The sequence below is a fragment of the Lolium rigidum genome, chromosome 2 (genome assembly GCF_022539505.1).
Source record: "Lolium rigidum isolate FL_2022 chromosome 2, APGP_CSIRO_Lrig_0.1, whole genome shotgun sequence".
Classification (NCBI taxonomy): Eukaryota; Viridiplantae; Streptophyta; class Magnoliopsida; order Poales; family Poaceae; genus Lolium; species Lolium rigidum.
The window spans coordinates 37473303-37488214 of NC_061509.1; the positions used below are offsets into that span (position 1 = coordinate 37473303).

The following is a 14912-nucleotide window of genomic DNA, read 5'->3' on the forward strand; positions in this document are numbered from 1 at the left end:
CCATCACCGAACGGAGAAAGGGCAGCGCAAATATCCCACCAGGTGGGACCCGCGACAGGGACATGCAAATCAACCAGAATTGCTCCCAACCCTGGGAGCTTAGTGCTCTTTAAGGATTGCCTCATTAGCAGTGCTCATCGTCAGGTTACAACTCAAACAGCAGGACTATCCATTTCATTCCCAAACAATTGTACGATTCTTTTTTCTCTTGTTTCCTTTTATGCTTACTCGTATTAAAACTGATTGTACAATTCTGTTTCGGTATGCAAACAGTGTGGGAACTAACTACAGGGACCGAAACATCAAGTCAGGGTTATCAGTTTGTCTAGTAAGTACTAGCAGCGTATCATGTCCCGGAGTCTGCCAGATAGGCTTTTCTCATCAAGAATACATGCAGGCTGGGTAAAGCTGTTTATTCATTTGACCTGAAACTAACAATAGATATCAGGGTGTACAGGGAAGCAAATTTGGTGCGCACATGAGCACCAGTACTCCCGGTTTTCAAAATATTTGAAAAATATATTTATGTGTTCCAAAAAAACCGTTAAATTTATTCCATGAATACATACACATGTACTGAATACTCGAGCGAAGTTTCGGTAGAAATTGTGTCGTATTTTCAGCTGTAGGAAAAAAACAAATTTGTAGTTGTGTATAGTGTCAGAAATTTGTCTTTTTTGTGTAGCTCAACCTACAACATATTTTTCTCCAAAGTTTCTACCGTACCTCGGAATGTTTATATGTATGTATGCATTCACTTCCAAATTTTTTGGAACCCAAAAAATACGATTTTCAAAATTCAGGAGCACTGGTGCTCATGTGGGACACTTTCCGGGTGTACAGTTGCTTTGCTTCTTCTAGTGTTAGTGTCAGTGAGACAGAGACGTACAGACTTGTGTGTTGCAAGACTGCAAATAATATTTCTTCTGTCTTGAGAAAAATACAGAGGATTACAATTTACAAGTACTGGTGGCTAAGCTTCCCAACGCCAATAATGTTCAAGTTAAACAATTGAAATTTCAGAGCCCGCATTTACTCTGGTAAGATGAGCCTGTTTGCCTTACCTCTGGCAAACTTGGCTAATCGAAGAAGTTCCGCCGAGCCATGATTTCCTATATCAAAGTCTTCTTAGAGAGGGGAGCCATTGATCAAACGAGATACCAATGCAATCGGATTTCCATGAGTATTTTAAGTGAAATGAAAATCCTGGTACATGTCTGATTGGGTCAGAACAAACACGTTATGTAAAGCCGCAGGAGAGATTACTTCCTTTTTCCGGTGTCAGGAGAATCACACAAGAATTGCCAGAGATGAATTGGCACATCTCTTAGATCAAAACGACACACATATAAGTAGATTTCGTCATCAGCAGTTCAAATTGTAAGTTACAACGAAATTGCAAGGCCAACAAAGTTGCAGATGCAGCTAAAACAGCAGGACTATACCCATCTAATTGCCAAACATTGTAATAAAAATTAACAAACAAAATAATCAAGGATTTCACATGAACAACCAAACGCCACCTCAACAAAGTCGTGTCACTTCATAACAATAGATATCCCACGGAAAAAGGTTACAGACAATCTCAGGAGGACATGAAAAATAAGAACAAAATGTTGTACGTACAAGTGCTTTCGACAAGGATTGAGTAGCAGTTACATGCCCAGCAAAGCATCTTATATAGAGTTATCATAAAGTCACCATAGCAAGCTAGTAGCATGAGCACAAATTGACACCATCAAACAGTGATAGATTTAAGCATGGAAAAAAGCTAAACTCGAATGCAATACAGCTCTTCACACCGCCCAGGATTCAGCATCTAGTAGTAGCAAGCATTTTCACTGCCTGCCTCGCGACTTTGCCCTGCTCGCCTCCTCCGGGGTGGACGGGAACAGCTCCACGTACCTCGTCCCGATCGTCATCTTATCCTTGCACATGGCCGTCTTCGCAACCTCAGCTGTTGGGAACTCCACAAAGGCCTCACCAGTAGCCTTGCCATCAGAGCGGTACCCAATGTGCACGTTCTCATCTGTCAGCTCGTACTCCACAAAGAACTTGATGATGTCCTCAGTGGTAGCAGAGTAGGGGAGCCCACGCAGCTTCAGCACCTCGGTGTACTCCATGCTGCTTTTGTCCTCAGCCGGCTTCCTGGGGCGTACCGGAGGAGGTGGGGAGTGTCGGTACTCTGAGTCGACGAAACCACCACCCTGGCTCACCTCAGAAGCTATTGCAACATAGTACTCCTGCTTCTTGCATCTGAACACCTCCACGTATCTCCTGCCCATGTTCTGCCTGTTGCGGTGCAGTGCAAACTCGGCTTGCAGGTTCGAAGGGAAGACAACAAATGCCTCGCCAGAGAAGCGGCCATTCTTGTGAACCAGGAGGATGTCCACTATGTCCAGCCCAGTGAAGAACTTGACGACATCAAGGTCCTCACAGTCAAAAGGGAGCCCTCGCAGACGAACCCCTGGAAAGCTCTGTAGGCTAGTGTTAACCCCTGCACCAGCCAAGTTGGCACTGTAGGGAGGGTAGAAGCCGGCGCCGCTGCCACCAGCGTTGCTGCCCATGGCTCCAAAATAGGGAGCGCCAGGCTCCATCATCCTGGCCCTCTTCGAAACATCCAACGGACTCCCTGCGTTCACTGCGAAGTATGGATTCGATTCCATCATTCGTGGCCTCTTTGATCCCTCGTACCCATCCGAAACCCCCCCGCTTCCCATCATTGCCCTTCAAATAATCCAGTCCCAAAAAAAAAGAAAAAGGAGAAGATCCCCCCATCTCTCAATCCCATTTTCATAAAAAATAACCCAAATAAATGAAGGTAATTGCGCACAAGATAAAGAATCTACAGACTTGGAAGATAAACAGAATTAAAGAACGAGGACATTATTTACATTGAATGCATTTAATGCTGTTAACGATTGGCGGTATACGGCCTTTATTTTGTACTAACGACTGAAGCAGCAACATAATTTATACTATAGCTAATCTAAATGGGCAAAAAGCTAAATAAAATGTATTGAATTCAGGTAACTACAAATAGTATTGCTATAGAACACGACAGATTGTAGACCATGCAGGTTAATGAGATGGATAATCTTGTCAGAGTACGACAATTAGCCATGCCAACTAACTAGCAGCTAAATTATATAGTAAATCCATTACTATCAGTGCTAAATTTTCATGGCAATCAAGTTTATCCAGTCCATTACTATGTAAACGCCTAACCTATCATCGGGTCCTGCACACTATCGTGTCCTTTCAGTTGGTCAACTGATGAACACTACAGATCCTGCGCCCTATTTTAACTCGATTCAAAACAAGGTGGATAGCCTACATACTAATTCTTCTCAGCACTGAACCTAGCATGGCAAATTCCTTGCAGATAACTAGCATAACATTAGCGTTCGAAATAGGCAACAGGTTTCGCACCCTAGAACCAAACAGGCCACACATATTCCGCGCCGAAGTAGGGAGAGGAATCGCTATGTTCGAAATCGACAGGTAAATCTAACAGGTGGCCGCGAATCGTCAACCCACGGGCCGATTTACAAAACAAAAAAAATCCCCATGCCGAGGGGAATAATCAAGCAGGGTTCCGAGAGGCGCTTACCCGCGGTGTCCGTACATGGCGGCGGCAACCGGTGGTCCGCGAGGGAGGTAGGGGTAGCCGGCGGGCGAGACGAGCGCGGCGGCGGCGGCGGAAACCCTAATCGCGAGAGGTCAGCGGGAGGAGGCTAGGGATAGCGGGTTGGATCGGGCGTTGTTTGCTGTTGTTATGGCGTCGATGGCAGAGATAGATAAATAGTTGGAAGGTTCAGGGGCAAAATCGGGATAGACTTACCGACTCGCGAGTTCTGGTCTTGGTCGGTGCACGTTTTGGAATCTTCGCGAAGATCAAATCTAGAGTAGTAGAAGAAAGAGAAATCAAATACAGTATAACTGCACAAGTACATAACCGTTGCATAGACGACAATATCCGGAAGAAAGTATCCTCACGGAGGAAGGAAGAAGATGGGGCCATAGGACGGAGAGCAACATTTACATTTAATTGGACGTTGAGAGAATACTACTCAATACAAAGTTGTAACTGAACTCTATTTTTCCTATCTAGTTGCTTCTGGTATGGGCCTTGTTGTAACTGAACTCTATTTTTCCTATCTAGTTGCTTCCTTCCTTCTTCCTCCCACGGCTCCGATCTCTCCCGGAATTTGTTTGTACCTTCAAATTACTGAGAGTTCGCATACTGTGGTTCATAGTATTAAGTGTGTACATAACATACATTTTAGGCATATAGATACATCTGTATCTAGAAAAAATTGAGAAAATTATTTTAGGAAAGAGTAAGTATTTTCTTTATTTAGGTACGCTAGGTACAACGAACCAAAAAGGCGACAAATATATTTTTGGAGGCGCACAATTAAATGCTTTAGCCGTAGAACTCAAAACATTGACGAAATCGACATAGATATGATCTCCTCTACTCTATCCTCCGAAGAAACCGAGCATTACAGTTCTCGAATATTACAATACCCGATTTTATGTTATGCATCGTTCGATGGCGGAGACATGATGTGTAAGCGAGACAAGTGGGATTCCAGTTTCACATCTCTACTTAACTACTTCTACTATAAACTCTTGTTTTTATTGAATAAGTGAGATAATAACATTCGAATGTATTAAAAGTGAAATAAGTGAGATGATGTAGAAGGAGATCCCACTTATCCTGTGTGTCACTTCCCCACATGAACGCATCTTGCTGCTTGGCAAGTATGTATCACTAAGCTGCGCACCGGTGAGCCATTCAGCAGGATGACTAATTTATCTATTCTCTCCTTTTACTTTACCTATAGAATTCGAAATTTGGTGATTGCAACTACTAATCGTCCAACTTTGTACTACTAACATATAGTTTCTATAGTGAGTGAGAGCACCAAAGCCTCCGTAGCATAGTGGTAGTGCGTTCCCTTCGTAAGGGAAAGGTCGTGAGTTCGATCCTCACCGGGGGCTCTTCGTTTATTTTTGCTGATATGTTTTGGGGGCTCTTCAGTTTATTTTTGCTGATATGTTTTGTTTCTCAGTATTTCGCGTTCATCCCCCACATTTCATTTGCAACCAAATCGTATGCTTCTGCTTTCTTCAATCCATGTTCCATTGCTACTTTCATTCATGTCACAGCATATTGATCTATCTTAATTTTATCCCATTTATTTCTCTCTCTCTTGAATAACATAACACCAGGGGCAGAGGCGGAGGGGGGCAAGCAGGGTCTAGACTGGCACCCGCGGGGTATGGGTGCGGGTGGAGCCGGCCCATGCCCATACCCATCTCCTTCAATCTCATCCGTCAGCCATACTCATACCCATTGATGGGTATAATTTTTATTGGTAGGGTAAATGGGTACCCACGTGGTTCAAATTCCTGAGTTTTTCAATGGTTGCGTGAACTTTGAATCGGTATGATAGAACTGACACAGTGACAAAAAAATTCGCAGGTGAGAATGTAACAAGCGAGCACACAAAGCGGTCGGAGCGTGGAAAGGGAGGTTCATCCATCTCTGGTCGCTTAACATCCAGTTTATAACGGAGAAACAATGGCAGCACATTCGCCTCCAGCGAGGGATCCCATGCTAGATGGGACCAACAGAGATCCTTGGATAAGCACAATCTGCAAATGGTACCAAGGGAGTATCGTGCAGCCACGGTGGCACCCAGGGAATCAGGCCACTTCTTCTGAGAAGATGAGGAGGATTGCGTGACACTTGTCGGTGCAGGCGTATGTAGCTCACATCACTTGAGGTCATCATTTACTAGTCTCCTTCGTCGAGCATGTAGCACACTTGTTGGTTGTTGTTGTGGTAGCTCATAGTTAGTTAACCTCAATGCTCCTCGAACTGTCACGCCAGTCGCAAAAAAGCAGCTAGTTGGATGCAATGCAAACTGCCGAGCTTCTCAGGTCACTCGTGCTCCAAATTTCATATGAAGCACAAGTGGAGTGAGTGAGTGCCCAGGTACGGTTACAGAACCAAAAAAAAACACGTTACACTCCTGTGATGATCTCAATGGCGTGGCAATAGAGAAGACCACCAGAGTTCAGAAATCAACAGTGCAACAACTGGCAATTTAAGCTTCACAGTGAACTGAGTGATGGCAATTTGTATGCTTGTCTACTCTGTGGCGATAAGAAACGGAAGACCCCTGAAAGAAACAAACACTTCAGTTAGTTTCAGAGCACATGTAGGCGATGATAAGCCCAAGGCCGCATATTAGTATTCCATTAAACCATATGGATAAGTCAACTGGAAAACTGAAGCAACATATGCATACCAGCCCCCTCTCCTAGAGAAGTAATCACTGTCCAGAGATACCGCCAGAGCAAGAGCTACGGCCCTTTCAGGTAAAGTCAGCGGGCGAACAACTTCTAGTTCTTCGATCTGGAAGCATCGTTGAGATGTGAGATTGCAGTCAGTGTAAAGAGAGGCCAATAGATTCATTAAGGAAGATGTTTTTTACTGCCAAGTGAGAAGACTTACATCGGAAGCAAGACCAAATTTACGGCTTTGTCCAGAATCACCAAACCGAATTGCATATTGGCCAGCATCCGTGAAGAGCTGCAATGAAGAACCAAAGATATCATGATCAGCCAACATTCTCTCTACAGGCTATGGTAGTACAACAAACACAAAATGCACACTGAAAAGAAATGGGGTGTAAAATCATGCTATAATTATATCAAACAATATCAAGCCCAAGCGGACTCACCGTAGCAGAATCATAGAATTATGCAATAGATATGTCATGTATAACTTTATCTAGAACATTTTCCTTGCGCAGAAACAATAGCATCACAGCAATTTACAACAGTATAGCGATCAATGTGTAAATTCTCAGCTCGTATGTTACTGACTGTATTGTTGGAGATATCAATGGAACAATTTCCAACATGAATGTCCTCTAAATGTAAGAAATACACATCATTTGATAACTTTCCACCTAAAAGAACATTACCTCAAAGCCAATTCCCCTCCAATTACGATCAATCTGGGCTAACACTTTTTCATCCTCATCAATCAGGGTAAAGGTCCAGTTCCAAAATCCAGGATTCTCGACCACAGCAAATTGCTTGTTCCTGAAGAACAAAAAGGTTGAACTCAACCTGTGAAGTAGTATACCAAGACAGAAGACGACATAAAGAACCGAGCTACTCCCTCTGATCCAAGTTAATTGACTCCACTTTATGTATATTCGCATGCATCTAGTCCAGAAACTTAACTAGATACATACGAATCAAGACAAAGTTGTGTCAATTAATATGAATTGGAGGGAGTATTTGAATTGGTCAAGAAGCAAGGAATGGGTGATCAAAAGGCCAGGTTACCCCAAGTACAGGTCATAAATTCTACGCCACAGATGCCAACGCCTGTGGACTACACCTACCTCCTGATCAAAGAGAAATTCATGAAACATCATCAGTAGTATGCTTGTGCGTTCATATGAGGATAGCACTCACATGTGAATGATTTAACACAATTAGTGTGTACCTTGCCATCCACTTCTGTATAAATGGAGCTGTTGATGAACCAAAATGGCCGGCGGACCTGAACCCAATATCAATAGCGCCAGTATAGATCTTTGCAGGGTTTTTTTTTTCTAATTATGTACTCAATGTAATTACAACAAAATACATCAATCATTTGAAATCTCACCGTAAATATCTCATTACCCATTGCATCAGTAAATTCTGCAACAAATGGACGTCTCGACCTAAGTAACTGAAATATCAGCAAAAAGGAACTGTTATAACTTAGAAGGTAGTAGTCACCATCAAGAGAAACAAACATAAATGAAAAGCAGATAAAAAAGGAAATGCAATAAGATGCTTTCTTTCTAAAAGATAATAACAATGGGGCCATTTCCCAGAATTGCAGTTATAAGAAACAACAAATAAATAACTTTTAGCATCATATCTGAAAGTCATGGCACAATCGAAATTTTGAAATGATGTAAGATAAATATATGCCAGATTCAATCTGCAACTGGCATAGAACATGGAACAGACCTTAAGAGATAATAACATGAACATACAGAACATAACACTTCTTCTACGCTGTAAGAGATATATTTCCAGCTGGGTAAGGTTCTCTAACTTTTATGCCATACCTCGGTTACCAGATGATAAAACACATTATACATATCAAATTCCTGATGGTAACTGCTTTTTTTTTTCTCAGGCAAGGTTACCATACTGTTTCCACTAAGTTGAAAAAGAAGCCCAACACGTAATACAGTCCTTCCACAGCATCCCAAGAACTACTCAGTATGATAACATTACATAGTGGACGATTAGAAATGGGACAGCAACCAACTGACCACGACATTCAACACTCACCACTAACACCTCTCTCCAACCCATCCAATTTTCCTGTATGACCATTTTCCCCATCCCTAAAAGCTATATATTGACCCTATTTTTGCGTCGGAAAGAAGTTATTGGCATGTTCACAATGCATGCACTACATAAAGATCATGGCCAGTTCTAATTACAAATATGTAACATCAGTCATTTCAAAAAGAAAAAAAATATAAGAACCAATGCTAAAGAACCCTTGTCCAGCAAAAAGCCAAAAAGCAGCCGAAAAATCCTAAAATAAAATAAAACATGGCATACTGGGAGACTTGAGTAATCTGTCGAACCAATAATCATGACGAAAAGTGACATGCTACCAAAGATACACAGGGAGGATAACGAAAACTTTGGTCAGTAAAATCAGTTTCACTAAATTACTACTCTATAAAGTATCAGAACAACTAATACTAATTTATTTAGGATCAACTAATCACAAAGATATACCTGCCTAAAGATGACATTGCTTTTCTCTCGAATATATCCAACAGGCTGGAATTAGAAGAAAAAACAAATCAATGGGTAGGATTAGAAACCAGCTACAATTATACAACGATGATGAAAATTATACAATGATGGAACCAGCTACAATCTGGATGGAGACACACTTACAGATTGAGGAAACAGTGGATCCATTATGATATACCTACTCTCCTGCATTTCAAACGATAATAGTAAGTAAAATCATCTAGCATGGCCAAATTATCAATATAGTTAACATAAGCTACTATTTCATTCTACAAATTGTTGGAGAAGCATCCTAGAGTAGCCAGCTTAAATGTCTATATAGTGGCTTCAGATACATGACCTGCTCGAAAGCAAACATGAGATTAGCCCACTCCACATCCCTGGCAATAAGGAGGTTGGCTCTTGAGAGGAGAGGCTTCAGTTTGGCCTATAAAACAAATATATACAGGTTAGCTCGGTTATTCAAGTACCTACACATACATCAAAGTTTGAACATGTTGACATTATTAGAGTTGGATAATACATCAACCATCAAGTAGAATGTTAGCGGTAGGGAACAAACTTTACCCCCAGAATTATTTATCTATATCCCACTCTCAGACCTATAGAAATATCCTACAACACAGATCATATAGTAATTCCAAGCAAAGTCATCAGTTTCAAAAGTGGAAACACTACATCATGCACCCGCTGGGGGTTTTACTCTTCAATTATCTAAAAAAATAACTTCATCGTACGCTATTGTTCTAACATGGCACAGAACAAAATTGAATGGCACTACACATATCAATACGCGATTAGAGATTACAGAATCCACTTGCCTCTAGGTGCCCGATGTCCCGAATGTCATACTGCGCCACCTCGCCACTGCCGGCTCCCCCAGCCTTCACCCTCCCAAGCCCCGCAGCGTCCGACCCGGCACTCACAAGCGCGCGCGCAGCGTTAGCGAAATAGCCGAGCGGATCCTCCCCACCGCCACCTTCAGCCTTGGCAACCTCGACGCGTTTTCCCCATCCCCTCACAGGCGCCTCCTTCTGCTTTTTCAGTTCCTCGACCCACAGACTCCGCAGCCACTCACGGGGAAGCGGCGACCTGTCACCTCTACCGGTGCCGCTTGCGGACTCGTTGGATCCTCTAACATGGCTGTTGTTAGTGCTTGCCACCGCCCGCTTCTCTTGTTCCATTTTCTGCAGAAAGGTCATCAGGCATGTTATTGTTAAGTATTTAGCAAGGCATAAACACACAAAGATCACTCACGCCAATAGTATAGCTTATAAAAGAGTAAGAAACAGGAAAACTGGTGACTCTGGGAGAGCTTGTAAAGCCCACCAGATAAAAAAACATCTATCTGTATAATTGTAACAACTGGATGTCCGACTAATTTCAAAGCATTCATAGTAGATTTTCTACTTTCACGAGCCTCTGAAAACCACACATACTGTGATATACTGAGCAATGGTGTGTTGCATCTAAGCAAAGGTTTTCTATTGATGTTCTGCAGAACAAATGAAATGTCGATGTTTTTCGGGATTTGAGGAGACCAAACAAAACATATAAAGCAGAAAATAACTAGCATAGGAGCAGAATTTTTTCTACAACTGAACAATGAAAATGATCAAGATGACAAGCTGCTGAGTTTACATGAACCATAGCAAAAATTAAATTCCTACTAGACCAAACAATGAACAAAAAAAATTACATAGTGGGAAACATGGTACACTCTGGCACAATTACAATAACAATTGCATATCTCAACTGAATTGAGGATAACAGACCATTAAACCATAATTTAAGTGGTATACTTAATAACTACATAAGATGAACATAACAGTGTCCAAGCAATATCGCTGTTGAGCAAAAACATGTTATGGTTCAAGACTTTCAAGTGAAAACAAAGGATCAGATCCAATTCAATGATCTTATATGTTAAGACATGCCTATGTGGAGCAACAGCTTGTTGTATCTAAGCTCATATTGATGTTCTTAAGAAAGAATGAAACATATAGGTGTTAACAGGGATTATGTGAAGCAATAGTGTGTTGTATCTAAGCACATGTTTCCTATTAATGTTCTGCATAACTAATAAAATGTCGATGTTTTTGAGATTTGAGGAGACCAAACAAAACATATAAAGCATAAAACAACTAGAAAATGGTCAAGATAACTAACTGCCGAGTTAACACAAACCATAGCAAAAATTATAGTCCAACTGGACCAGAAATGAAGGAAAAAGGTTACATAATGGGAAACAATGCTACACTCTGAAAGCATTGCAATAACCATAGCATATCTATCCTGAATCGAGGATAACATACCATGACACCATAAATTAAGTGGTATGAATAGTTATATAAGATGAACATAGTACTGTCCAAGCAAGTATCGCTGTTGAGCAAAAACATTTTATGGTTCAATACTTCCAAGTAAAAGCAAGGTATCAGATCCAGCTCAATGATCCTATCGTTCAGACATGCCAATGTGTAGCAGCAGCATGTTTTATCTAAGCACCTGTTGATGTTCTGAAGAAAGAATGAAACATAAATATTTTCAGGGAGGGAGATTTTATGAGACTAAACAAAATAAAAACTGGCATGGCTGCTATTTTTCTACTCACCACGAACTTAGCTACAATTTAGTCATCTAATTACACAATCCCGTACTGAACAATATAAAAATGATCAAGATAATTGATGAGTTCACAAGAGTCATAGCTAAGATCATAGTCTAACTAACTGGACCCTAGTAGTAGATTTTTTCTACAACTGAACAATGAAAATGATCAAGATGACAAGCTGCTGAGCTTACATTAACCATAGCAAAAATTATGTTCCAACTAGACCAAACAATGAACAAAAAAAGTTACATAGTGGGAAACATGGTACACTCTGGCACAATTACAATAACAATTGCATATCTCAACTGAATTGAGGATAACAGACCATAAAACCATAATTTAAGTGGTATACTTAATAACTACATAAGATGAACATAATAGTGTCCAAGCAATATCGTTGTTGAGCAAAAACATGTTATGGTTCAAGACTTTCAAGTGAAAACAAAGGATCAGATCCAATTCAATGATCTTATATGTTAAGACATGCCTATGTGGAGCAACAGCTTGTTGTATCTAAGCTCATATTGATGTTCTTAAGAAAGAATGAAACATATATGTGTTAACACATAGCTATCGTTGTTGAACAAACGAAATGTCGATGTTTTTCTGGATTTAAGGAGACCAAACAAAATATATAAAGCAGAAAATAAAAACTGCCATGGCTGCTATTTTTCTACTCACCACGAACGTAGCTACGATTTAGTCATCTAATTATACATTCCCGTACTGAACAATAAAAATGATCAAGATAATTGATGAGTTCACAAGAGTGATAGCTAAGATCATAGTCTAACTGGACCACAAAATGAAAAGGAAAAAAAAAGATTGATGGACCAGGTCATGATGAACATGACTAACAACAAAAATCATAGCTAAGAATCCAGTGTTCAGTGGCAGATTTGCAGACATCCTCAATTCCCCTACAACGCCACTGGAGCAGCTATCACATCAACGAGGATAAACTGAGCAACCAACCATACATCAGTAATGTGCTGTCGCTAACTAAAGCAAGCATTAGCTGCTCAGCCCAAGTTCGGCGGCATGGCAGGTGCAGCAATCAACACAGCAGCTGCAAAATATATAATCTATTATCCAACTAGGCGAGCAGCAAGTTACTCTGAATCACTAGCTACTACAATGTTTATACACCATAAATAGCTGATCCTCATCCAGCAACAGCACAGCCAAGAAAAAATACAGTCGAGCTGGAGCGGAAAATGAAGAAACCAAAGGTTCAGGCCAAAGGTCACATAGTGGCAAAATCCTACACCCTGAACACGAACAAAAGATTTGCATAATCACAGAAACCTGACAGCAACACATAGTTGCCAGTGCCAACTATACTATTTGCAGTTCCATCTGTATCTATAACCAAATTCCAAACCACCTGGGATCGCACATTCCCACAACCATTTAACTGAATCTTGAATAGTGAAAAGCATGAACAACTAAAATCAGTTCAGTTGCAGGTTTGCACACTTTCTACACACCACCAGAGAGCAAAATACTTCCCTCTTCCTGTAACTAGACAGCAATTTCCCAGCATTTAGGTAGGTACTATTCCACCAATGGGCACGCGGGCGGGCGGACACCATCAAACAGCCGGTAGAAGCAGTCCATCTACTCCCTGGATCACCACGGGCGCGCCGATCGTAGAACCCTAGAGTGAGTGGGGGATTCGCGGAACCAGCGGGCCTAATCGAGTGCCCCGAACACCGCATCCGCGGCTCTCGCAGGAACCATCACCTCGAAACCCTAGAGGGGTGAGGAAGGGGGAGGCGCGGGAGGCGGGGGTTATACCTTGATGTAGGCGTTCTCGGCGGCCTTCTCCTCCTCACTGAGCAGCTTGCCGCCGGAGGAGCGGAGCCTGCTCTGCACGAACCTCGCCGGTGTCCTGGACAGCGCCGCCCTCGCCGCCGCCATGGCCATCGCCGCCGGACGGACACCCAGCCTAGGAGACGGTGGCTTGGCTCTCTCTGTCTCGTTTCCTCTCTCTCTAGAAAGAGGAGTGAAATGTATTGTGGTGACGTGTCGTCGTCTTATTGGGGAAAGAAGTCCAAATAACCCCCCTAACTATTGAGTTAGGGACGGTAAACCCCCCTAAGTTTGAAATGGGGCACTTAACCCCCCTAACTATGCAATACCGGTCAGTTGACCCCCTCCACATGATTAGAGCAGTTTTGCTATGCGGTATTGCTGTGGACAGCGGTATCACCAGCAAGACGCACAACGCGTGCGAGTGTCCAGGCCAGCGCTCTGATAGGAGCGGGCTCGTCTCACGCTGGCATGGTGATCTGCCGAGATCAGACAGGAAGGCTTGACGATCTTGGCACCGCGTTGGAAACAGCCCGCACTTCCTCGTTGACGTGAAACCTGCCGTGCTGTGCGCCTCCACCTTGTCCTCGCCACCGCCGTCTTCGTCCGTGTCCCTTGCATAGGTTGGCTGCGCTCCGCCGTCTTCATTCTGCAGGTTTGCTGCACGCATTGGTGGTTCGCCGGAGGGTGTTCGACGGGAGACCGCGTCGGCAAGCTGTAAGCGTCGCGGGCGCGCGTGTTGGCTGCCCCGGTCTTTTCCTTACAGCAAGAAGCGGTTCATCATGAGGCAGCCGCCGCGGTGCCCGGAGAAACCGTCGCGCCGGCTTCGTCGCTGAGACCGGCGACGCTGCAGTTCATTGTGTAGCAGCTGTCGACCCGGGAGAGCACGCCCGAGGACCGCGCGGCCCCATCCGGCTCAGGAAGGAGCAGCGGCGTGCGTCGGATGATCGTGCGGACGCTTTTGGGGCAGCCCGGCTAGCGCTTCCATCCGAACAGCATGCCTCCAACTCCGAGGTCCGAGCATGGCATCATCGTTGCGTTCGCCAGGTTGTGTCTAGGCGTGGCGCCTCAGGGATAGCAGCGGCGCGGCGAGGTCAATGCGCACGTCGGCCATGGCATACTGCCGTCACTGGCTGACTCCCTGGCTATCCACTGCTCGGCCAAGAAGATCGATCGCTCTTATTTCATCCAGTGACAGATTGACAGAACATGGCCTAATAATTTAATTATGAACAGCTACCCATCTGGTGCCGAGCAGACTCAGGACGGTCACGTACTCATGCATCCCGAAACGCCTCCACGTCCTTTCCCGCATGCCCTGCAGCTGCAGTCCGTCGTTGCGGTGTGTGCCCACCTCAGCCGCGACGGCGGCCACCAGAATGCACAGTGTGACACCGGCCCCGTCATCCAAGGATCCTGCGCCCGGCGCGCTCCCGGACTTGCAAGAACGCGTGCGCGGTGCGCGCGTACCGCCACATCTGCTCCATGATGCCGCGGCCCGACTACCACGGCATCACGCATCTGCGAGACGAAGACGATGCCCGGCCCAAGCGCCGGCGTCTCTATGATGATGCGTACGGTGATGCAGTGCATGTTCGTGATAACGCCTCTG

The 14912-nt window shown here is 43.6% G+C and overlaps 2 protein-coding genes and 1 non-coding gene across 3 annotated transcripts; 1 reads left to right on the forward strand and 2 right to left on the reverse strand.

The window, feature by feature from the left end:
• Positions 1-1524: 1524 nt before the first annotated feature.
• LOC124691586 (heterogeneous nuclear ribonucleoprotein F-like) lies at positions 1525-3706 on the reverse strand. Its single transcript, XM_047224876.1, has 2 exons — positions 3614-3706; positions 1525-2727 (listed from the first exon to the last, which is right to left on the reverse strand). The coding sequence occupies exons 1-2, from the start codon at positions 3628-3630 to the stop codon at positions 1839-1841; spliced, it is 906 nt and encodes a 301-aa protein (XP_047080832.1). The 5' UTR covers positions 3631-3706; the 3' UTR covers positions 1525-1838.
• A 1232-nt stretch (positions 3707-4938) lies between these two features.
• TRNAT-CGU lies at positions 4939-5010 on the forward strand. The gene has a single exon. It is a non-coding gene; the product is annotated as a tRNA-Thr (tRNA).
• Positions 5011-5524: 514 nt separating this feature from the next.
• LOC124689526 (altered inheritance rate of mitochondria protein 25-like) lies at positions 5525-13429 on the reverse strand. Its single transcript, XM_047223045.1, has 13 exons — positions 13286-13429; positions 9693-10058; positions 9439-9447; positions 9212-9298; positions 9016-9057; positions 8851-8895; positions 7706-7771; positions 7541-7597; positions 7378-7439; positions 7008-7128; positions 6533-6610; positions 6327-6433; positions 5525-6197 (listed from the first exon to the last, which is right to left on the reverse strand). The coding sequence occupies exons 1-13, from the start codon at positions 13412-13414 to the stop codon at positions 6167-6169; spliced, it is 1200 nt and encodes a 399-aa protein (XP_047079001.1). The 5' UTR covers positions 13415-13429; the 3' UTR covers positions 5525-6166.
• Positions 13430-14912: the final 1483 nt, after the last annotated feature.

Coding starts and splice junctions, on each gene's coding strand:
- LOC124689526 (XM_047223045.1), bottom strand. CDS start 13,414: ATGGCCATGGCGGCGGCGAGGGCGGCGCTGTCCAGGACACCGGCGAGG. Junction 7,772..8,850: donor GCAATGTCATCTTTAGGCAG/GTATATCTTTGT, acceptor CTGATATTTCAG/TTACTTAGGTCGAGACGTCC. Junction 7,129..7,377: donor ATTTATGACCTGTACTTGGG/GTAACCTGGCCT, acceptor TTTGTTCTTCAG/GAACAAGCAATTTGCTGTGG.